We start from the raw sequence: 24,994 nt of genomic DNA, 5'->3' as shown, positions 1-24,994 counted from the left end.
ATTCTACTCCTAGTTTTTTTTGGTTATTGTTTTTAAGAGACAGGGTATCGCTCTGTCACCCAGGCTGAAGTGTAGTGGTGCAGTCTTGGCTCACTGCGGCCTCCCACCTCAGCCTCCAGAATATCTGGGGCTACAGGTGCACATTACCAGCCCTAGCTAATTAAAAAAATATATTTTTTTGTAGAGCTGGAGTCTTGCTATGTTGCCTAGGCCAGTCTCAAACTCCTGAGCTCAAGCAATCCTCCCGCCTCCATCTCCCAAAGCACTGGGATTATAGGCATGAGACACTGTGCCTGGCCTACTCCTAGATATTTACTCAAGAGAAATGAAAGCATATGTTCATACAAATATGTATGAGGTCTTTGTAGCTTTATTTATAATAAATAGCCCAAATCAGAAAGCAAGCCAAATGTCTGTCTACAGGTGAATGGGTAAATACATTGTATATATTCATTCAATGACAATACTCCTCAGTCATAAAAAAGGGATGAACTACTGAAACACATGCAACATAGAAGAACCTCAAAATAATTATACCAAGTGAAAAGAACTAGACAAAAAAAGAGTAAATACTGTTTGGTTCCATTATATAACATTCTAGAATATACAAAGTAATCTATGATGACAGAAAGTGGATCAGTGGTTGCCTGGGACTGGCAGAGAGTGTGGGGGTCAAGGAAGGCAGATGGGCAGGAGGGAGGGATTGCTGAGTGGCAAGAGGAAACTTTGGTTGTGGAGGGTGATGGGTAGGCTCATTATCTTGATGATGGTGATGGTTATGGAGGCATATATATATATATATATATATACCTAACCGCAGCCTGGCCAACATGGTGAAACCCTGTCTCTACTAAAACTACGAAAATTAGCCAGGCATGGTGGCATGCGCCCATAGTCCCTGCTACTAGGGAGGCTGACGCAGGAGAATCACTTCAACCCTGGAGGCAGAAGTTGCAGTGAGCAGAGATTGCACCACTGCACTCCAGCCTGGGTGACAAAACGATACTCCATCTCAAAAACAAAAACAAATACAACAACAACAACAACAACAACAAAAATTTACCAAACCGTACACTTTAAATATGTGTTATTAATCGTATGTCACTTATACCCTTAAAGCAGTTAAAATTTGTACGTTAGCAGAAACTTAAAATGTTGTATTTCTTTTCATGATAATCTAAAAACCTGGCTTCTGAAGAGCAATTCTTTTATCTCTAAAATAAATATTATTCTGTAAGGAAGCTTTTGCTATTCTTTCTTTAATCTGAGGTTAGCAAATTAAAAAAAAAAATCAATCTGCAGACTTAAAAGGGTTATTTTGATCTTGAAAGCTATTAAAGAAGTCAAAGTGTGCCATGAAATCTATAATGAAAAAGAGAAATTGAGAAGGAATTCAACATTGCTTCAGTCAAGTGTCATGAAGCAGAGTGGAACCCCCCCTCCAGGATGTAGTAAGGAGATGAGATGCAAAGAGCCTAACATTAATAGCTGAGAAATAGGGATTCTAGCATTTTCTACTTCAAAAATCTTTTAAATTATCTTCACTTTGGTTCCAGCTGTTAAATTGAGGTAATAATAACTGGATTAAGTACCTTAAATAATGTATGTTGTTAGAGAAGTGGGACCACTGATTTGATAATGTCCTCATTAATTTATTCATATAAGAGAAAGAAAGTTGCTATTTCTGCTGCAAATTTGCTCTGTTATTGATTCCTCTAGGGTTCTTCACTACAGACACATAAGTATATTTAAAACGTTAGGCCGGGCACGGTGGCTCACACCTGTAATCTCAGCACTTTGGGAGGCCGAGGTGGGTGGATCACCTGAGCTCAGGAGTTCAAGACCAGCCTGGCCAACATGGTGAAACCCCATCTCTACTAAAAATACAAAAATTAGCTGAGCATGGTGGTGCACACCTGTAATCCCATCTACTCAGGAGACTGAGGCAGGAGAATTGCTTGAACCTGGGAGGTAGAAGTTGCAGTGAGCTGAGATCGTGCCACTGTTCTCCAGCCTTGGCGACAGAGAGAGACTCCATCTCAAAAATAAAATAAAAAATAAAACATTAGATGATTAAAAGTCATTTAACATTGTTATTTCATGTTTATAGTTTTTCTTCTATAATTGCTTTGAAAATTAAGGTAAATGCTAGGGGAACTTGTGAATACCATTTCCTGATAATTAATTTTAGATGTCACATAATTTTTCATTTTTAATGGCTTTCTTACAAATAAAAATTGGACCATAGGTCAGAAAATGAAATACATTAAGCTGAACCTTTTTAAAAACTTGCAGTCATTTATGCAAGGGAGAATATTTCTCAAACCTGAAAACATCAGTGCTTTACTTCATATAGAGTCAAATATGTCTATGCATTGGCTATACATGGAAAGATAATAGGGAAGATTTGGGGCTGATAAATATTTGTATGTACCAATACGTGTTCAGTTATTTGCAATGCTGTTTTATAGTATAAAGAGAAAAGGTAAAACCCCATTATAATTTTTGTTTATCTGTTCTAAGTGCAGTCTAACCATTCTCTGGTTCATAGCCTCTCATGCTTCACCTGTGGTACAACTCAGTTTAGAAGAATATTGGAATAAAGTGTTGCTCAGTTTTCTCATTTGTTCTTGGCATCCATATATAGCTTTCCTGGCAGGTTCCAGGTTAGTATGTTTACTGATATTTCTCCACAGATCACAAAATTGGGACATCTCCTAGAGTCAAAAGAAAACCACTGCAACAGACTCATTGAAGAAAATGACAAGTATCAAAGACATTTAGGCAACTTAATAAAGAAGGTACACATTTTTTTTTCTTTTGTTTTTTGAGACAAGATCTCACTCTGTCACCCAGGGTGAAGTACAGTGCAGTGCTAACTACAGCTTCAACCCCCTGGGCTCAAGCAAGCCTCCTTGCCTCAGTCTCATGAGTAGCTGGGATTATAGGCATGTGCCACCATTCCTGGCTAATTTTTAAAAATTTTTGTAGAGACGTGGTCTCACTATGTTGCATAGGCTGGTCTCAACCTCCTGGTCTCAAGCAATCCTTCTGCCTCAGCCTCCCCAAATCCTGGGATTGCAGACCTGAGACACTGTTCCTGGCCTGGTACAAACTGTTTTACAGAAATATTTGTGCCTTTTAAAATCTATGCCAAATATTAATAGAATTTTAGAGCTAAAAAGGGTCTGTGGGATGATGTAGCACATTTATATTGATCCCTTTTACTTCATAATGACATTATAAAACACCCCCATTATCCTTTTAGCTGAAAGCGATCAAAGATTGTTGTGTGTGTCTATCTGTTCTGCTGTTGGCAATTTAAAATCTTAGTATTGCTACTTCACTTTCAGGATAATTCTAAATCTTGCCAACTTAGTGTTCTAGTTTACCTTATTAAAACTGCATTAACTTTAACCAAATGAACTATAATCCTTAGTTGATGCATATAGTACTTATTTGGAAGACAACTGGATTATAGTTGACTCATTACTGTTGTCCATTTTTTGGTGCTTCACATTTTCTGCATGATTAATGGGCATGTTATAGTTTTTTTTTTTTCATATTCCTGATTTCAAAATGTAAGGAAGGTGTTTTGCCTATTATGAAACTTTCATTAATAGTCAAATAATTAAACTTCAACTTGCAGTCATAAAAAAGGAAAAAAAAATAAAAATTCTAGAATGAAAAATAATTGGTTTAGCTTATTTTTTTCAAGGTTACGTCATATGAAGAAATCATTGAATGTGCTGACCAAAGGCTCGCAATATCCCACTCCCAGATTGCACAGTAAGTTGAAAAAATGAATCCTTAATTTTGTGAATATTTACTAATACCTTATTCTCCGGATTCTAAATTCTTTTTTTCGGACTCCTAGAAAGAAGAAAAATGTGCTGTTTTATTAATTAAGTTCATTCTTTAGTAATATAGGTAGACTGCTTAATGTCTGGACTACTTCAACAGTTAAGCAACCAGATTTTCATCTTCCTTTCTCACAGCTCCCTTTGATTTAAAGGGGTGATGAAGGAATTAATAAGAAACATTCAACAATTTTAGAGGACATTATCATAGTATTCAAGTAAAATCTTGCAGTGCTTAGAAATTACTCACAAAAAGATACTGAATGCACATCAAATTAAACATATTCATACATATATCAAGAAGGAAATAAACTCATGAGAATGCGATTCAGCATGAAACACTGCAAAATTTGTGCTCCTAAACTCTGCATAGTTCTTATTTATTCATTATACTTGTTTCTAATATGCTGCTTCTTCCATCCTTCCCCCAATTTCATTTATGCTGTGCTGGCTATCACTGGAGCTTAACAAAAGGTCTAATTTTATAGAGACAGTGCCCCCAAAATATGAGCTTTCTATAAGCCTGCCTCACCCAAAATAATTAAAAGTGCATGCATTTTTAAAGTTTGCTTTTGGTTTTCACAATTGTTTCTAAGCAGAACCCATGTCAAACAGTTTTTCCATTTTTTCAAACTAATGCAGGCAAGTTTTAAATTTGAAGAGGGGAGAGGATGTTGTATACTTAGGAAATGTAAAATTTGATTCCTCTTCAGCTTATAACCAAGGAAATTCAGCCAATGCTCAATGATCATAGGCTAATGAAATATCAAAATTAAAAACGTAATATTTTAAAAATATCAAACTATCATTTTGCTGAAATTGCTTTGCCTCAGTTATTTTTATTTTTTATTTTTATTTTTTCCCATAGATTATTGGGGTACAGGTGATATTTGGTTAGATAAGTTCTTTAGTAGTGATTCGTGAGATTTTGGTGCACCCATCACCCAATCAGTATACACTGCACCATATTTATAGTCTTTTATCCCTCGTCCCCCTTCCACACTTCCCCACGAGTCCCCAGAGTCCATTATGTCATTCTTATGCCTTTGCGTCCTCATAGCTTAGCTCCCACATATCAGTGAGAATATACGATGTTTGGTTTTCCATTCCTGAGTTCCTTCACTTAGAATAATAGTCTCTAGTCTCATCCAGGTCACTGCGAATGCCATTAATTCATTCCTTTTATGGCTGAGTAGTATTCCATCATATATATGTGTGTGTGTGTATACATATATAGTAACAGTTTCTTTATCTACTCTTTGATTGATGGGCATTCAGGTTGGTTCCATGATTTTGCAATTTTGAGTTGTGACACTATAAACATGTGTGTTCAAGTATCTTTTTCATATAATGACTTATGTTCCTCTGGGTAGATACTCAGTATTGGGGTTGCTGGATCAAATGATCGTTCTACTTTTAGCTCTTTAAGGAATCTCCACACTGTTTTCCATAGTGGCTGTTTACATTCTAGTTTATATTCCCACCAGCAGTGTAGAAGTGTTCCCTGATCACTGCATCCATGCCAACATCTACTGTTTTTTGATTTTTTTATTATGACCATTCTTGCAGGAGTAAGGTGGTATCACATTGTAGTTTTGATTTGCATTTCCCTGAGCATTAGTGATGTTGAGCATTTTGTCATATGTTTGTTGGCCATTTGTATATCTTCTTTTGAGAATTGTCTATTCATGTCCTTAGCTCACTTTTTGATGGTATTGTTTATTTTTTTCTTACTGATTTGTTTGAGTTTCTTGTAGATTCTGGATATTTGTCCTTTGTCAGATGTATAGAGTGTGAAGATTTTCTCCCACTCTGTGGGTTGTCTGTTGACTCTGCTGACTATTCCTTCTGCCATGCAAAAGCTCTTTAGTTTAAGTCTCCACTATTTATCTATGTTTTTATTGCATTTGCTTTTGGGTTCTTGGTCATGAAATCCTTGCCTAAGCCAATATCTAGAAGGGTTTTTCCAGTGTTATCTTCTAGAATTTTTATAGTTTCAGTGCTTAGATTTAAGTCCTTAATCCATCTTGAGTTGACTTTTGTAAGAGGCGAGAGATGAAGATCCAGTTTTATTCTCCTAGATGCAGCTAGCCAGTTACCCCAGCACCATTTGTTGAAAAGGGTGTCCTTTCCCCCACTTTATGTTTTCGTTTGCTTTGTCAAAGATCAGTTGGCTGTTAGTATTTGCATTTATTTCTGGGTTCTCTATTCTGTTTCATTGGTTTATGTGCCTATTTTTATGCCAGAACCATGCTGTTTTGGTGACTATAGCATTATAGTATAGTTTGAAATCAGGTAGTGTGATGCCTACAGATTTATTCTTTTTGCTTAGTCTTGCTTTGCTATGCAGGCTCTCTTTTGGTTCCATATGAATTTTGGAATTGTTTTTTCTAATTCTGTGAAGAATGATGGTAGTGTTTTGATGGGGATTGTATTGCATTTGTAGATTGCTTTTGGCAATATGGTCATTTTCACAATATTGATTCTACCCATCCATGAGCATGAGATGTGTTTCCATTTGTTTGTGTCATCTATGGTTTCTTTCAGCAGTGTTTTGTAGTTTTCCCTGTAGAGGTCTTTTGACTCTTTGGTTAGGTTTTTTTTTGTTTGTTTGTTTGTTTTTTGTTTTTGCAGCTATTGTAAAAGAGCTCGAGTTCTTGATTTGATTCTCCACTTGGTCGCTGTTGGTATATAGAAGAGCTACTGATTTGTGTACATTTATCTTGTATCAGGAAACGTTGCTGAATTCTTTTATCAGTTCTAGGAGCTTTCAGGAGGAGTCATTAGGGTTTTCAAGATAAATGATCATGTCTTCAGCCAATAGTGACAGTTTGACATCCTCTTTGCCAATTTGGATGCCCTTTATTTATTTCTCTTGTCTGATTGCTCTGGCTAGGACTTCCAGTATTATGTTGAAGAGGAGTGGTGAGAGTGGGCATCCTTGTTTTGTTCCAGGTCTCAGAGGGAATGCTTTAAACTTTTCTCCATTCAGTATTACGTTGGCTGTGGGTTTGTCATAGATGGCTTTTATTACATTGAGGTATGTCCCTTGTATGCCAATTTTGCTGAGAGTTGTAATCATAAAGGGATGCTGGATTTTGTCAAATGCTTTTTCTGAATCTATTGAGAAGATCATATGATTTTTGTTTTAAATCCTTTTTATGTAGTGTATCACATTTATTTACTTGCATATGTTAAACCACCCCTGAATCCCTGGTGTGAAACCCACTTGATCATAGTGGATTATCTTTTTGATATGTTGTTGGATTCAGTTAACTAGTATTTTGTTAAGGAGTTTAGTATCTGTGTGCATCAGGGATATCAGTCTTTAGTTTTCTTTTTTGACTATGTTCTTTCCTGGTTTTGGTATTAGGGTGATGCTGGCTTCATAGAATGAATTATGGAGGGTTTTCTCTTTCTCTATCTTGTGGAATAGTGTCAAAAGGATTGCTACCAATTCTTCTTTGAATGTCTGGTAGAATTCTCCTGTGAATCCATCTGGTCCTGGACTTTTTTTGTTGGTAATTGTTTAATTATCATTTCAATCTCACTGCTTGTTATTGGTCTGTTCAGGGTATCTTAATTCTTCCTGATTTAAGCTAGGAAGATTGTATTTTTCCAGGAATTTATCCATCTCTTGTAGGTTTTCTAGTTTATGTGTGTAAAGATGTTCATAGTAGCATTGAATGATCTTTTGTATTTCAGTGGTGTCAGTTGTAATATCTCCTGTTTCATTTATTAATGAGGTTATTTGGATTTTCTCTCTTCTTGGTTAGTCTTACTAATGATCTATCAATTTTATTTATCTTTTCAAAGAACCAGCTTTTTGTTTCATTTATCTTTGTATTGTATTTTTTGTTTCAATTTAATTTAGTTCTGCTCTGATATTGGTTATTTCCTTTCTTCTGCTGGGTTTGAGTTTGGTTTGTTCTTGTTTCTCTACTTCCTTGGGGTGTAACCTTAGACTGTCAGTTTGTGCTCTTTCTGTCTTTTTGATGTAGCTGTTTAGGGCTATAAACTTTCCTCTTATCACTGCCTTTGGTGTATTCCAGAGGTTTTGATAGGTTCTGTCATTATTGTAGTTCAGTTCAAAGGATTTTTAAATTTCCTTCTTGATTTTGTTTTTGACCCAATGCTCATTCAGGAGCAGGTTATTTCATTTCCATGTATTTGCATGGTTTTGAAGGTTCCTTTTGGAATTGATTTCCAGTTTTATTCCACTGTGGTCTGAAAGAGTGCTTGATATAATTTCAGTTTTCTTAAATTTATTGAGGTTCATTTTATGGCCTATTTTGGAGAAATGGTATGGTCTATTTTGGAGAAAATTCCATGTGTTGTTGAATAGAATGTGTATTCTGCAGTTCTTGGATGAAATGTTCTGTAGATATCTGTTAAGTCCATTTGTTCCAAGGTATAGTTTAACTCCATTGTTTCTTTGTTGACTTTCTGTCCTGATGACCTGTCTAGTGCTGTCAGTGGAGTATTGAAGCCAGCCCCCCACTATTATTGTGTTACCATCTCTCTCATTTCTTAGGTCTATTAGTAATTGTTTTATAAATTTGGGAGCTCCAGTGTTAGGTGCATATATTTTAGGATTGTGATATTTTCCTGTTGGACAAGGCTTTTTACCATATAATGTCCCTCTTTGTCTCTTTTAACTGCTGTTGCTTTAAAGTTTGTTTTGTCTGATATAAGAATAGCTACCCCTGCTCACTTTTGGTGTCCATTTGCATGAAATGCCTTTTTCCACCCCTTTACTTTAAGTTTATGTGAGTCCTTATGTGTTAGGTAAGTCTCCTGAAGGCAGCAGATAGTTGGTTGGTGAGTTCTTTTTCTTCTTCTTCTTTTTTTCTTTCTTTCTTTCTTTTTTTTTTTTTTTTTTTTTAGACAAGCGTTTCACTCTTGTCGCCCAGGCTGGAGTGCAACAGTGAGATCTTGGCTTACTGCAACCTTGGCCCCCAGGCTCAAGTGATTCTCCTGCCTCAGCCTCCCAAGTAGCTGGGATTACAGGCATGCACCACCACACCTGGCTAATTTTGTATTTTTAGTACAGATGAGGTTTCACCATGTTGGCCAGGCTGGTCTCAAACTCCTGACCTCAAGTGGTCCACCCACCTTGGCCTCCAAAAGTGCTGGGATTATAGGCGTGAGCCACTGCACCTGGCTGGTGAGTTCTTATCCATTCTGCAGTTCTGTATCTTTTAAGTGGGGCATTTAGGCCATTTATATTCAATGTTAGTATTAAGATATGAGGTACCATTGCTTTCATCATGCTATTTGTTGCCTGGGTACCTTAGTTTTTTTGTTTTTGTTTTTTAAATTGTATTTTTGTTTTATAGGTCCTGTGTGATTTATGCTTTAAAGAAGTTCTGTTTTGATGTGTTTCTAGGATTTGTTTCAAGATTTAGAGCTCATTTTAGCAGTTCTTGTAGGGGTGGCTTGGTAGTGGGGAATTCTCTCAGCATTTGTTTGTCTGAAAAAGACTGTATCTTTCCTTCATATATGATGCTTAGTTTTGCTACATACAAAATTCCTAGCTGACAATTGTTTTGTTTGAGGAGGCTGAAGACAGGGCCCCAATCCCTTCTAGCTTGTAGGGTTTATGCTGAGAAATCTATTAATCTGATAAGTTTCCTCTATAGGTTACCTGGTGCTTTTGTCTCACAGCTCTTAAGATTCTTTCCTTCATCTTAACTTTAGATAACCTGATGACAGTGTGCCTAGGTGATGATCTTTTTGCGATGAATTTCTCAGGTGTTCTTTGTCCTTCTTGTATTTGGATGTTGAGGTCTCTTGCAAGGCCAGGGAAGTTTTCCTTGATTATTCCCCAAATATGTTTTCCATACTTTTATATTTCTCTTCTTCCTCAGGAACACCGATTATTCTTAGGTTTGGTCGTTTAACATATCCCAGACTTCTTGGAGGCTTTGTTCATATTTTCATTTTCTTTTTCTTTTTTGCTTTGTCTTTGTTGGACTGGGTTAATTCAAAGACCTTGTCTTCTAGCTCTGAATTTCTTTCTTCTACTTGTTCATTTCTATTGCTGAGACTTTCCAGAGCATTTTGCATTTCTATAAGTGTGTCCAATGTTTCCTGAAGTTTTTATTTTTTTCTTTGTGCTATCTATTTCCTTGAATATTTCTTCCTTCACTTCTTGTATCGTTTTTTGGATTTCCTTGAATTGGACTTCACCTTTCTCTGATGCTTCCCTGATTAGCTTAACAACTAACCTCCTGAATTCTTTTTCAGGTAAATCAGGGATTTCTTCTTGGTTTGGATCCATTGCTGGTGAGCTAGTGTGATTTTGGGGGATGCTAAAGAGCCTTGTTTTGTCATATTACCACAGTTGGTTTTCTGGTTCCTTTTCATTTGGGTAGGCTTTGTCAGAGGGAAGGTCTAGGGCTGAAGGCTGTTGTTTAGATTCTTTTGTCCCACGGGGTGTTCCCTTGATGTAGTGCTCTCTTTTCCTGTGGATGTGGCTTCCTGTGGGTCGAGTTGCCGTGATTGTTACCTCTCTTCGGGGTCTAGCCTTCCAGCAAGTCTCCCTGGCACCAGGCTGGTACTGGGGGTTGTCTGCACAGAGTCCTGTGATGTGAACCGTCTATGGATATCAGCTGTGGATACCAGTACCTGTTCCAGTGGACGTGGCAGGGAGGTGAAATGGACTCTGGGAGGTTCTTAGCTTGGGTGGTTTAATGTTTTATTTTTGTGCTGGTTGGCCCCGTGCGGGGAGGTGGCACTTTCCAGAGAGCATCAGCTGTGGTAGTATGGAGAGGAACCGGTGGTGAGCAGGGCCCTAGAACTCCCAAGAATATATGCCCTTTGTCTTCAGCTACCGGGGTGGATAGGGAAGGCCCATCAGGTAGGGGCAGGGCTTGGTGTGTCTGAGCTTAGACTCTCCTTGGGCAGGTCTTGCTGCAGCTGCTGTGGGGGATGGGGGTGAGATTCCTAGGTCACTGGAGTTGTGTACCTAGGAGGATTATGGCTGCCTCTGCAGGTTGTTAGGGAAGTGGGGGAAAGCCTGCAGTCACAGGCCTCACCCAACTCCCACACAATCCAAAGGGCCTGTCTCACTCTCACCATGCCCCCTTTTACAGTCTGTTTCCAGGCAGTGGGTGAGCAGGACTTGAGAACTTGCCCCAGGCTACCCGCAGCTGTGAAAGAACAGGGCTTTGGTTCTTTTCCCTCCTGTGGAGTCTGCAAACCAGATAGATTTCCCACCCTCCCCCACGTTCTGGCCAGGAGGCTTCTTGCTCAATTCAAATTGTTACAAAGATTCCCCCGCCCCGCCCCCCACCCCCTCCTGCTTTGGGTCCCTGGGGGGCCAGGCAGGAATGGCCTGCTTGGGGACCCAGCGAGCTCCCAGGGCCTTTCCCGCTGCTTCCTCTACCGCTGTATTTCGCTTGGCTCTCTAAACTGACTCAGCTCCAGGTAAGGTCGGAAACTTCTCTCAAACTAGACCTTCATTTTCTTCAGTGGGGGTGTGTGTTTGGGAGTAGAGGGTCTCCCTTTCCCACTTCTGCAGTTTGGGCACTCACAGTATTTGGGGTGTCTCCCAGCTCCTGCAGGAGCAGTCCGCTTCCTTCAGAGGGTCCGTGGTCTTCTCAGGATTCCTGATTTGTTCTTGCAGTCATTTTAGAGCTAAAATTCATGATGCAAGCCTCCATACACTGCTCTGTCCGTCCTAGTCAGAGCTGCAATCTAGTCCTGCCTCCCGTCCACCATGATGATTGCCCCAGTTATTTTTAAATTAAAAAATTTAAATGTTCTGCAGGGCTTGGATGGAAAAAAAAATTTTTTTAATGTATATTTCAGTTGATTGGTCGATCCAATTTGTGTTGAAGAAGAGACCATAGGTCAGAATGTCAATTTAGTCTTTATCATAAGCATTGTCAACTGTGGCTGCTTATTAGAATCTTCTTTCTTTCTTTTTCTTTTTTTTTTTTTTTTAGATAGAGTCTTGCTCTGTTGCCCAGGCTGGAGTGCAGTGGCACAATCTCAGCTGGAGTCAGTAGCACAATGTCTGCCTCCCAGGCTAAAGCGATTCTCCTGCCTCAGCCTCCTGAGTAGCTGGGACCACAGGTGTGCACGCTACCACACCTGGCTTTTTTTCTTTTTTTTTTTTTTTTTTTTTTTTTTTTTTTTCAGTAGAGACAGGGTTTTGCCACGTTGGCCAGGCTGGTCTCTAACTCCTGGCCTCAAGTGATCCATTCACCTCAGCCTCCCAAAGTGCTGGGATTACAGGTGTGAACCACCGCGCCTGGCCTGTAATTTTTCCATTCATAGGCCTTGGACTTTAGAAACAGCTGTTTACTACAAAAGCTATTAGTGGCATTTTATTTTTCTAAAAGACTAAAAGAAAACTACTTGGTGAAGTCCATTCTGTATACGCAGCCAGAGTGATCTTTCTGAAACATAAATATGAGTATGCCATTTTGTATCTTAAAAAACTTTAGTGATTTTCCATCACCTTAGGTAAAAGCAAAAATCCTTAACATGGCCTACAGGTTTCTTCATGATCAAGCTCCACCCTGCCTGTCTGATCTCATCTTACCATTCCCTGACTTGCTTTTGCCACACTAGAGATATTATACTTTTTCAAATGTACCATATTCCCTTTGCCTCCAAGTTTTAGCATGTTGTTCTACCTAGAACACTCAGGCTGTCTTCACCCCCGTTATCTTGTACTATCTTCACATCTGCTGAAATGCCGTCACCTTAGAGATACATTCACTGTCCTCTGAGTCTGAGTCGATAGATTTTCCACAATGCTAGAGATTTGAGTAGGCATGCATCTCTCTTTCCTGAATACCACTTTCTCTCCAACACTTATGTCCAGATCTGTCTGTTCCAGATGTAGAAGTCCCTGCTCCAAACAACATTACATGCTGTCTGTGTTTTTGATGAATCTATCCCATTCCTTCCTTTGTAGGAAGGAACACCTTCCTACAAAATGTGAGACTTTTTCTATCTTTGTCCCCATCACAATCATTACATCATCCTGGTAAGAGATGGATCCTCTTATAAAAATGTCCCAGTTCATTTCCTGTCCCAGCTTCCCATTTTATCAAGCCCTGCTACCTTGTTATTCAAGGTGATCTTCTATTCCATTCCTACCCATCATATGATCCCTGATCACAATCTGTAGTTTTTGAAGTCACTCATCAAAGTCTTCCGCATTAACTTATTTACTATTCACCATCCACAGAATGCCAACAGAGTCCTAGAAAAATACTTCCAGTGCCATATCTCCCACAGACAACACTGAATTAATAAATGACAACTCACTGCCCTGTCACAGCAACTGTGATTTCCACCCACATGAAGCCCCTGTAAATGTTTTTCCATGCAAAACCATATCAAAAATCACAGAAAATTTCAGTGTAAATCCACAACCTTTCTTTCTAAGTTTCATGATAGTTTGAGTACAGGATGACCAAAAAGTTTGATTGGATTGAACATTCTTTTAAAAATCCATGAGATTTTATACCTTGATCACAGAGAATAAGGTGAACATTTGTTTACCCCTAAAACTTGTAAACCCCACAGAAAGCTGCATTTCAGTATATAGTAAAAATAACATTAGTACTGCCCTTATTTATAGTCACAATCCCATTGTATTTCTTTGACTTCTTTTTCTTTTTTTTTTTTTTTTTGAGACAGAGTCTCTCATTGTCACCTGGGCTGGAGTGCAGTGGTGCCATCTCAGCTCACTGCAACCTCCACCTCCCAGGTTCAAGCGATTCTCCTGCCTCAGCCTCCCAAGTAGCTGGGATTACAGGCACCCATCACCACACCTGGCTAATTTTTTTGTATTTTTAGTAGAGACGGGGTTTCACTGTGTTGGCCAGGCTTCTTTTTTAATGAAAAAAGAGTTGGCATAAATACAGCCATCTGATCTTCAACAAAGCAAACAAAAACATAAAGTGGGGAAAGCACACCCTATTCAACAAATGGTGCTGGGATAATTGGCAAGCCACACGTAGAAGAATGAAACTGGATCCTCATCTCTCACCTTATACAAAAATCAACTCAAGATGGATCAAGGACTTAAATCTAAGACCTGAAACCATAAAATCTTAGAAGATAACATCGGAAAAACCCTTCTAGACATTGGCTTAAGCAAAGACTTCATGACCAAGAACCCAAAAGCAAATGCAACAAAAACAATGATTAACACATTCAGTGAGGAGAAGGGTGGCAGAGCAGGTCCCTGAGCACTGACAGTCAAGGACAGTTTGCCCAGTCAGGCTTTAGACTGGAGAGAAGATAAGTGAAAACAGAGACGGAGATGCCAGCCAGCCTGCAGGGGCCACTACAGATACCAGGCGTATGAGTCATCAGTCAGACACCCTTCCTGTGCCCTCTGGCCAGATGAGAGGCCAGGTCCTCAGAGACCAGAGCATCTATACCCAGCTGTTAAGATGATGCTGCACTTGCGGCAGACCATGAGGGAGTACTTTGTGCAGCTGATGAGCAGGCAGGGCCTGCCGCTGGAAGAATGGAGGCACACTCAGGCCATCTGTGAGCATGAAGCCCTTCTGGGTCGCTTAATGTGCCAGATGATCCATAGTCTAGGGCCATGAGTGGCCTGGAGCTCCAAGTGCCTCTTCCTTCCCAGGACTCCAGGGGTAATGTCAGATATGGGCAGGGGGCCCAACTGTCAAGGCAGCCTGATCCAGTTCCCCAACTGAGTGATTGTGAAGCTGCCTTCATCAGCCGTGACCTATCCAACTGTGGGATTGACATCTGTGTTTTCTATTAGTCGAGCTTCCAGGACTACAATGCCTACCAAAAAGACAAATATCATAAGGACAAGAACACCTTGGGCTTCGTTAACCTTGGCACCAGTGAGAACAAGCTCTGCATAGATCTGATGACTGAAAGATTGCAATAAAGTGACATGGACTGCACTGAGGACATCTTGCTGCAGTACCCGGATTGGAGAGGGCACCCGTTCCTGCAAGAAGAAGTGGCCTGGTTCCTGACCTACTAGTGTAAGGCACCTGCCCGACTTGATCCAGAAAATGTGGTTGTTCTAAATGGCCGCTGCTCTGTCTTCTCTGCACTGGCCATGGTTCTGTGTGATCCAGGCTAGGCCTTCCTGGTCCTTGCTCCCTTCTATAGTGGCTTTGACTTTAGCTCCTGCCTATACATGAAGGTTGAGTTGATTCCTGTCCACCTGGAGAGTGAGATCACTGTTACAAACACCCATCCTTTCCACCTCACTATGGACAAGTTAGAGGAAGCCCTGCTTGAAGCTAGGCTTGAGGGGAAAAAGGTCCGAGGCCTTGTGCTAATCAACCCTCAGACTCCTCTGGGTGACATCTGCTCCTCAGACTCGCGACGGAATACCTGGAATTTGCCAAGAGGTATAACCTACATGTGATCGTAGATGAGATTTACATGCTGTCTGTGTTTTTGATGAATCCATCACATTCCACAGTGTCCTGAGCATGAAAAGTTTGCCTGATCACAGCAGGACCCATGTGATCTCGGACACCAGTAAGGATTTTGGCATCTCTGGCTTCTGCTTTGGTGCTCTGTTTACACCCACAACAAGGAGATGGCTTCTGCTGTGAGCACCTTTGGCTACCTCCACAGTATCTCTGGCATCGCCCAGCACAAGCTGTGTCAACTGCTCCAGAACACAGAATGGATTGACAAAGTATACCTGCCCACCAATAACTACCGGCTCTGGGAAGCTCACAAGTACATCACTGCCAAGCTAAAGGCATTGGAGATCCCCTTTCACAACTGCAGCTCTGGCCTCTATATCTGGATCAACTTGAAAAAGTACCTGGATCCCTGTACATTTGAAGAGGAACAGCTCCTCTCGCCGCTTCCTGGACAACGAGCTGTTGTTATCCCGTGGCAAAGCCTGCATGTATAAGGAGCCAGGCCGGTTCCACCTCATCTTTGCAGATGAGCTCCCCCGGCTAAAATTGGCCATGCGTCAGTTCTGTGGTGTGCTGCAGGAACAGAAGCAGGCTTTGATAGTGAAGCAGTTGGAGGATGCATTGAGGGAGTAGACCATCTGCCTCCCAACGAGCAGCTCTAGCCCGTCACTTGCTCAGGGACCCCCTAATGTCAGCCCCTGGTCCAAAAGGCTGGGTTGTATTTTCGTCAGTGCTGCAACAAAGAAAATGGTGGGCTCCTCCAGGAAGATCTCATCTGACCGGGTCATCACCCTCCTTAAGCTGAGTACCTGCTGTCTTTGGAAGCTTTGCATCTTTTTAGTCTTTGCTAGCCATTATATATGCAAAATGTTTATATTGGGGTTGGGGTGGGAAGGCCTGGAGGTGCCTAGAGAAATAAAGGAAGCTCCCTGGGCCCCTATTTAGATGGTTTATTTTTATATTCAATATCTAATAAATTCTATATTCTCTTAAAAAAACTGATAAATAGGTGGAACTTAATTAAGTTTCTGCACAGCAAAAGCAATAATCAGCAAAGTAAACAGACAACCCACAGAGTGGGAGAAAATCTTCACACTCTGTACATCTGACAAAGGACTAATATACAGAATCTACAAGGAACTCAAACAAGTTAACAAGAAAAAACAATCCCATCAGAAAGTGGGCTAAGGACATGAATAGACAATTCTCAAAAGAAGATACGGAAATGGCCAACAAACATACGTAAAAATGCTCAACATCACTAATGATCAGGGAAATGCAAATCAAAACCACAGTGTGATACAATCTTACTCCTGCAAGAATGACCATAATCAAAAAATCAAAAAATAACAGATGTTGTCAAGGGATGCAGTGAAAAGGGAACACTTCTACACTGCTAGTGGAAATGTAAACTCGTATAACCACTATGGAAAACAGTGTGGAGAGTCTTTAAAGAACTAAAAGTAGAACTACCATTTGATCCAGAAATCCCACTACTGGGTATCTACCCAGAGGACAAGAAGTCATTATTCAAAAAAGATACTTGCACGTGCATGTTTATAGCAGCACAATTTGAAATTACAAAAATATGGAACCAGCCCAAATGCCCATCAATCAATGAATGGATAAAGAAATTGTGGTATATATATACACCATGGAATACTATTCAGCCATAACAAGGAATGAAATAATGGCATTCACAGCAACCTAGATGGAATTGGAGACCATTATTCTAAGTGAAGTAGCTCAGGAATGGAAAACCAAACATCATATGTTCTCACTCATAAGTGGGAGCTAAGCTATGAGGACACAAAGGCATAAGAATGATACAGTGCTTTTCCTTTCAGTGGAGCATGGCGGCAAGATGGCCATACAAATTTCCAGGACGAGGAAGTTTGTCACTGATGGCATCTTCTAAGCTGAACTGAATGAGTTTCTTACTCAGGAGCTGGCTGAAGATGGCTACTCTGGACTTGAGGTGCAAGTTACACCAACCAGGACAGAAATCATTATCTTAGCCACCAGAACACAGAATGTTCTTGATGAGAAGGGCCGGCGGATTCAGGAACTGACTGCTGTCGTTCAGAAGAGGTTTGGTTCTCCAGAGGGCAGTGTAGAGCTTTATGCTGAAAAGGTGGCCACTAGGGGTCTGCGTGCCATTGCCCAGGCAGAGTCTCTGCGTTACAAACTCCTAGGAGGGCTTGCTGTGCGAAGGGTCTGCTATGGTGTGTTGCGGTTCATCATGGAGAGTGGGGCCAAAGGCTGTGAGGTCGTGGTGTCTGGGAAACTCTGAGGACAGAGGGCTAAATCCATGAAGTTTGTGGATGGCCTGATGATCCACAGCAGAGACGCTGTTAACTACTACGGTGACACTGCTGTGCGCCATGTGTTGCTCAGACAGGGTGTGCTGGGCATCAGGGTGAAGATCATGCTGCCCTGGGACCCAACTGGTAAGATTGGCCCTAAGAAGCCCCTGCCTGACCACGTGAGCATCGTGGAACCCAAAGATGAGATACTGCCCACCACCCCCATCTCAGAACAGAAGGGTGGGAAGCCAGAGCCTCCTGCCGTGCCCCAGCCAGTCCCCACAGCATAACAGGATCTCCTTGGCAGCTGTATTCTGGAGTCTGGATGTTGCTCTGTAAAAACCTTTAATAAAATATTGTACAAAGAAAAAAAAAAAGAATGATGCAGTGGACTTTGGGGACTTGGGGGAAAATGTGGAAGGGGGTGAGGGATAAAAGATTACAAATTGGGTACAGTGTATACTGCTAAAAATGGCAGGTAAAAGTAAATGGCAAATCCATGTTCTAATCCCTAGAATCTGTGAATGTTATATAGCAAAAAAGGGCCAGCTTTATGTATCCATCAATGTTAGTTAGCATATGTAAAAAACTAAAAAAGTAAAAGCATATGAAAATTTTGACAGACAGAAAAACCGTTTGACAAAATCCAACATCATTCTTCATGAGAAAACCTAAACAACCTAGGAAAAGAAAGGAACTCTCTCAATAAGGACAAAGAGCACCTACAAAAAGCCTACTAACATCATACTTAATGATGATAGACTAAATGCTTTCTCATCATCAGAAACAAGACATTCCAGTACATTCACATTGTACTGGAAGTTCTGTCCAGTACGATCAGGCAAGAAAAATAAAACTCATCCAGATAGGACATGAAGCAAAAATGCATGTATTCACAGAGACATGATCATCTATGTAGAGAATCTGATGGAATCTACAAAAAAGTTACTAGGACTATTAAGATTAGCAAGGTTGCAGGATCCAATATCAATATGTAAAAGTTGTATTTTTATATACTAGCAACAGACAATCAGAAATTAAGAAACATTTCTGATAGCACCAAAAATATGAACTACATAAGGATAAATTTGGCGGAAGTATGTAAAAGACTCATACACTAAAAATTACAAAACATCATTGAGAGAAAGTAAAGAAGAGTTAAATAAATGGAGAGGTATATCTCTTTCATGGGTCAATTTTGTTAAGATTTTCCCCAAGTTCATTTATTGATTCAGTGCAATTCCAATTTTAAATAAAGTTACCAAGCTGATTCTAAACTCATATGGAAATCCAAAAGGCACAGAATAGCCAAAAGGACTCTGATAAAGAAGGATAAAATGGGAGGGAAACTCTGATTCTAAGACTTTTTATAGAGCTACAATAATCAAAACAGTGTAGCATTGGTGTAAAAATATAAAAATCAATGGAACAGACCAGGGAATGCAGACCTGGACCCATACATATATGATACATATATGGACAAGTGATTTTTGACAAAGGTACAAAGGCAACAAAGTGGAAAAAGGATAGCCTTCTCAACAAATGGTGCTGAAATCATTGCCCATTTTCAGAAAAATTAACTTTGATTTATACACTCCACCACATACGAAGTAAACTCAAAATGGATAATATACCCAAAGATAAAGGCTAAAGCCATAAAATATCTAGAAGAAAACATATGAGAAAATTTCTATGATTTTGGTTAGGCAACAATTTCTTAGACATGTCACTAAAAGCATGATTCATTAGAGAAAATTTTGATAAATTTGACTTCATCAAAATTTAAAACTGCTCTTCTTTTTTTTTTTTTTTTTTTTTTTGAGACTGAGTCTCACTCTGTCACCCAGGCTAGAGGGCAGTGGCACAATCTTGGCTCACTGCAACCTCCACCTCCCGGGTTCAAGTGAGTCTCCTGCCTCAGCCTCAGCCTCTCAAGTAGCTGGGACTACTGGCGCATGCCACCACACCAGGCTAATTTTTTTGGTTGTATTTTTAGTAGAGACGGGGTTTCACCATGTTGGCCAGGCTGCTCTTGAACTCCTGACCTCATGATCCGCCCACCTCGGCCTCCCAAAGTGCTGGGATTACAGGTGTGAGCCACCTCGCCCAGCCTAAAACTGCTCTCTAAAGACACTGTTAACAGATCAAAAGACAAGCCATAGTCTGGAAGAACATATTTGTAAATCATGTATCTGATAAAGAACTTCTATCCAGATGTAATGAACTCTCAAAACTCAGTCATAAGAAAACAAATAATCCAATAAAAATGGGCGAAGATTTTAGTAGAGATTCTATCAAGAAAGTATATGGATGGCAAATAAGCACATGAAATATATTCATGTCAGCTGAGTGTGGTGTCTCATGCCTATAATCCCAGCACTTTGGGAAGCCAAGGTGAGAGGATCACTTGAGTCCAGGAGTTTGAGACCAGACTGGTTAATACGGCAAGATCCCATGTCTACTAAAAATACAAAAATTAGCCAAGCATGGTGGCGCACACCTGTAATCCCAGCTACTCGGGAAGCTGAGGCATGAGAATCACTTGAACCAGGGAGGCGGAGGTTGCAGTGAGCTGAGATTGTGCCACTGCATTCTAGTCTTGGTGACAGATCAAGTTTCTGTCTTAAAAGAAAAATAAGAAAGAAATACACTCATGTCATTAAATGCAAATCAAAGCACTCATTATACTCCATTCAGTGGTGCTGCTTTGTTTGCCTAGCTCTCAGCAGAGTTCTCCCATGGCCTCTACGGAGGACATGACTTCCTCCAAAATAAACCAAAGACTCCGTTTAAGTAGGCTTAGATTATAGCTTCTTGCCTGCAGCTCTACACGCGGGAGCGCAGTGTCAATATATTCCACTGTTGCCTTCTTGCACACTTGGAAAAACTTTTCACTTTCTTTCCTTGGGTATCTCCCTCCTTCAGGAGTTGGGCTCATTTTTTTCAATTCTAGAAATACAGAAGATTTATTCCATGTTATTTCTCTGATAATAAAGCATGATAGACTCAGGCTTTTGGTATACACAGAGTCTGTTTCACATTATCTTCTGTTCCTGGGTTTGACAACTTCTCTTTATCCCTTTAAAACAAAAGCCTGATATCTCTGAAAGAAAGAGTATAAGTTTCAAAATGACAACCTACAAGTTATATTCTGGGGTATATGTGTTTTGTCCGTATAATATTTAACATATTTTTTAAATTAATTGCCAAAATTGAAAAGGGAAGATAATTCTGTAAAAATCTAGATTTATATATGTCCTCTTTAAAAACAAGAGTAGGCTGAGCATGGTGGCTCATGCCTACATTCCCAGCACTTTGGGAGGCTGAGGCGGGAAGATAGCTTGAGGCCAGGAGTTCAAGACCAGCCTGGGCAATATAGCAAGACTCTTGTCTCCACAAAATATTAAAACAATTAGTCAGGTGTGGTGGCATGCACCTGCAGTCCTAGCTACTCAGCAGGCTGAGATGAGAGGATTGCTTCAGCCCGGGAGTTTGAGGCTGCAGTGAGCTGTGATTGCACCACTACATTCCAGCCTGAATGACAGGGTAAGACTCTGTCTCTGAATAATAAAACTTTAAAAATAAATAAAACAAGAAGATCTGATCTCGTGGCTGCAGCATTCTCACATGGCAACATTTGGCAAGAGCTAAGTAGCAACTTCTTTTAGGCAGGGCCTAGGGGTGTATGCGCTTTGGTTTGTCTGAATCACCATTTAGCTGGCTTTGCTCATTTCACATACCTGCCTGACCCTTCTATAGGCGTTTGAGTTTAGTCCTCTGCAGTAGAATTTCATATCCTCTCAGGCCTATTTATCCTCTACAGTAAGCTGGGGAATGGCCCAAAGATATCCAATCTAATCACTAGAACCTGTGACTGTTACCTTATATAGCAAAAGAGCCTTGCAGATGTGATTACATCTTGAGTTGTGGAGATTATTTTGGATTATCTGAGTGGGCCCTAAACGCAATCACAAGGGTCCTTATAAGAGCGGGGAGGCAGAGAGGGATTTGATGACAGAAGATAAAGAGTCAACCTGACGGTGGAAATGGGGAGAAAAGGTGGTGTGATGTGGGGCCAAGCCCCCTCAGAAATGAGGATGGCCTCCAGGTGCTGGATGAGGCCAGGCAAAGGATTCTCTTCTTGAGCTTCTAGAGGCTGCACATCCCTGCCAACACCTTGATTTCAGGCCGGTGAAGCTTATTTTGGACTTCTGACCTCCAGAAGAAAATAAACATATGGTGTTTTTTTTTTTTTTTTTTTTTTTTTTTTTTGAGACAGAGTCTGGCTCTGTTACCCAGGCTGGAGTGCAGTGGCGCAATCTCGGCTCACTGCAAGCTCCGTTTCCCGGGTTCACGCCATTCTCCTGCCTCAGCCTCCCGAGTAGCTGGGACTACAGGCGCAAACATATGGTGTTTTAAGCCACAGAATTTGTGTTGATTTGTTGCAGCAGCCACAGGAAGCTCATACAACCTCCCTGGATGGAAAAATGGGTTTGTGACGGTCTTGTAATGCTATCACATATTTTCCCATGTTAAGCTGTTTCTAGTTATTTGGGTTTTTTCTTTTCTTTTCTTTCTTTCTTTTTTTATTGAGACAGAGTCTAGCTCTGTCCCAGGCTGAAGTGCAGTGGTGCGATCTTGGCTCACTGCAACCTCCACCTCCTGGGCTCAAGCAATCCTCCCAGCTCAGCCTCCCAAGTAGCTGGGATCACAGGCATGTGCCACTTGTACTTTTGTAGAGACAGAATTTCACCATGTTGCCCAGGCTAGTCACGAACTCCTGGGCTCAAGAGACTCACCTGCCTCAGCCTCCCAAAGTGCTGGGATTACAGGTGTGAACCACCATGCCTAGCCGAGAGTTTTGTTTTTAACATGTTACCCCCAGGATCATATTGGATTTACTCATATAGAGGGATCAGTATTGCTAAACCACTGTGTAAGCAAATGGGAGAATATCTGAATGCTGCTTTATATATTTGCTACTGTCTACTTTCCTTCTTCACCACTGGAACCTATAAAGGGAGAAACTGATAGAATAATTTTGAGTTGCTAGGAAAGAACCCAAGTTTCTATATGGTTAGGTGGTTGGATAGCATATAGATAATTAGATTACCTATTTTTATCTACTAAAATCCTCCAGTGAATCCAACAAAATATTGGTCTAGAAAAGTCAATTTTAGTCATAAAATTCAATTGTTTCTTCTTTCAGTTTGGAAGAGAGAAATAAACATTTAGAAGATTTAATTAGAAAGCCCAGAGAAAAAGCCAGAAAACCAAGGTAAGTTTCCCTTTATTTTTTAAATTAATAATGTCTTTAAAAAATAGGTAATACGGCCAGGTGCGGTGGCTCACGCCTGTAATCCCAGCACTTTGGGAGGCTGAGGTGGGTGGATCACCTGAGGTCAGGAGTTCGAGACCAGCCTGGCCAACATGGCAAAACCCCATCTCTACTAAAAATACAAAAAATAGCCGGGCATGGTGGCACGTGCCTGTAATCCCAGCTACTAGGGGGGCTGAGGCAGGAGGATCGCTTGAACCTGGGAGGCGGAGGTTGCAGTGAGCCAAGATCGTGCCACTGCACTCCAGCCTGAGCAACAGAGTGGGACTCTGTCTCAAAAAAAAATGTATAGATAGATAGATAGATAGATAGATAGATAGATAGATAGATAATACTTAAAAAAACTCTTTTTCTTATCTCAATTTAAGGTAAACAAGATAATTATATGCAAGTGCTTCATGTTTTGCCTAGCATAAAGTAGTTGCTTGATTAATGTTTTTTTGTAGAACCTGAAATGGAAAGCCAGATTCCCTGCTCTCATGGAATGTACAGTCACTCTAAGGAAGAAACTATAAAGATTGTGAGCTAAGATTTTTGTCTACAACAAAAATACTTGCCCTGCTCTGTATTTTATCACCATATTTTCTTATAGTAACATTAAGCCTTACAGTCTGCTATTTTAGAAGAGGCTCAATATCTGATGCTACAAGATGTATGCACAAACCCTGTGTGGTTGATTAAGAACACAGCAGTATGGGCAGGGCACGGTGGCTCATGCCTGTAATCCTAGCACTTTGGGAGACTGAGGTGGGTGAATCACTTGAGGTCAAGAGTTCAAGACTAGCCTGGCCAACATGGTGAAACCCTGTCTCTACTAAAAATACAAAAATTAGCCAGGCATGGTGGTGGGCACCTGTAATCCCAGCTACTCAGGAGGCTGAGGCAGGAGAATTGCTTGAACCCAGGAGGCAGAGGTTGCAGTGAGCTGAGATCGTGCCACTGCACTACAGCCTGGGCAACAGGGCAAAAACTCCATCTCAAGAAAAGAAAAGAAAAAAAAAAAAAGAACATGGCAGTATGTTAAAATGGGACTCTTTCTAGCCCACTTCCTTAGGTGCTAATAAAACTGTTACCAGTTCCCAAAGTGAGAGTGAGTTTTTCCCATGTGCAGAGTTTCCGAAATAAATGATTTCAGAGAACCCCTTCCATGACTCCTATCTCTTGGCCAGATCCAAGATATAAAAGTATGGAGAGTAGGGAAGATTGGAGAAGGATTTCTTCGAATCTGTCATGTCGTGAGTTCCTGTCTCCCAGGTAATTCTACCTCTTTTACCTAAAGCCTTATGAGGGGTTTCCAGGGAATCACCTAGAGAGCTTTGAAACGTGTTCCCTAAAAGTTGGGAAACACAGAGGACTGGTGACTCATTCATGCCTAAGAAAACTAAGGCAAGTCGTGGCTGCTCAGCAGAGGGGCTGTGTTGGATAGCTTTTCTCTCTGAGCTTGTTGAGACAAAGGATGGGTGTGAAAATCCCTTAAGAACCATGCAGTTGAGAGTTGAGTTATCTTCGGCTCTGCCCAAGGAGGCCTGGAAGCAGCAAGAAACTAGAAGAGAATGCCACATTCTTTGGGACTGATGGAGTATCGAGTGATCACCCAGAGGAGAAATGCATCAGCATAGGTCCAGGGAACTGTAGGACGGAGATCCCTAGCAACGGCAAGCTCCAAAGAGAAAGAATCAGCATTAGCCAATTGCCAAGCTGAGACTCTGAAGCCACCCAGCCAAGTATGAGCTGTCCTGTGGCCTTTGCCCTCCTCCTACAAATGGAGAGGGAAATGAGCAAAAAGAGGAAACTGGCCTCCAGAGACAGTGGTGTCCATCAGCTACAGACCTGAACTGATAGATGGGGAGGAGAAGCCCTGCTTTTGAGTGAAGATTAAAGGATTGATTAATATTAAGACAATACAGTATACCTAATGAATTGAGACTGTTTATGCCTCACAGTGAAGACTGTTACTTTAGATTAAGCAAAAAAAGCATTGGGCCTGCTGTGTATTCATCAAAGGAAGGGCAAAGGAAAAGCTTCTCTGAGTGCAAAAAGCTTAAAGTAGAAATGGAAGACCAAAATTAAATTTGCATTTTGATTTTGTCA

General features: G+C 40.7%; 1 protein-coding gene and 2 pseudogenes across 2 annotated transcripts in view; all 3 read left to right on the top strand.

The window, feature by feature from the left end:
* Positions 1-24,994, top strand: part of CAGE1 (cancer antigen 1) — a 60,661-nt gene that overhangs the window by 30,655 nt on the left and 5,012 nt on the right. The window contains exons 10-12 of the mRNA XM_012509190.2: positions 2,697-2,801; positions 3,719-3,789; positions 22,775-22,843. Coding sequence (XP_012364644.1) covers positions 2,697-2,801; positions 3,719-3,789; positions 22,775-22,843 — 245 coding nt within the window. The remainder of the gene's footprint in view (positions 1-2,696; positions 2,802-3,718; positions 3,790-22,774; positions 22,844-24,994) is intronic.
* LOC100583859 lies at positions 14,193-15,892 on the top strand (annotated as a pseudogene).
* LOC100584186 lies at positions 17,124-17,942 on the top strand (annotated as a pseudogene). The gene has a single exon (XR_001116333.2). The product of XR_001116333.2 is annotated as a 40S ribosomal protein S3 pseudogene (transcript).

This window comes from Nomascus leucogenys, chromosome 8 (genome assembly GCF_006542625.1).
Source record: "Nomascus leucogenys isolate Asia chromosome 8, Asia_NLE_v1, whole genome shotgun sequence".
In the NCBI taxonomy this organism is placed as follows: Eukaryota; Metazoa; Chordata; class Mammalia; order Primates; family Hylobatidae; genus Nomascus; species Nomascus leucogenys.
The sequence above is the reverse complement of the archived record's forward strand: the minus strand, read 5'-3'. Positions and strand labels throughout refer to the sequence as shown.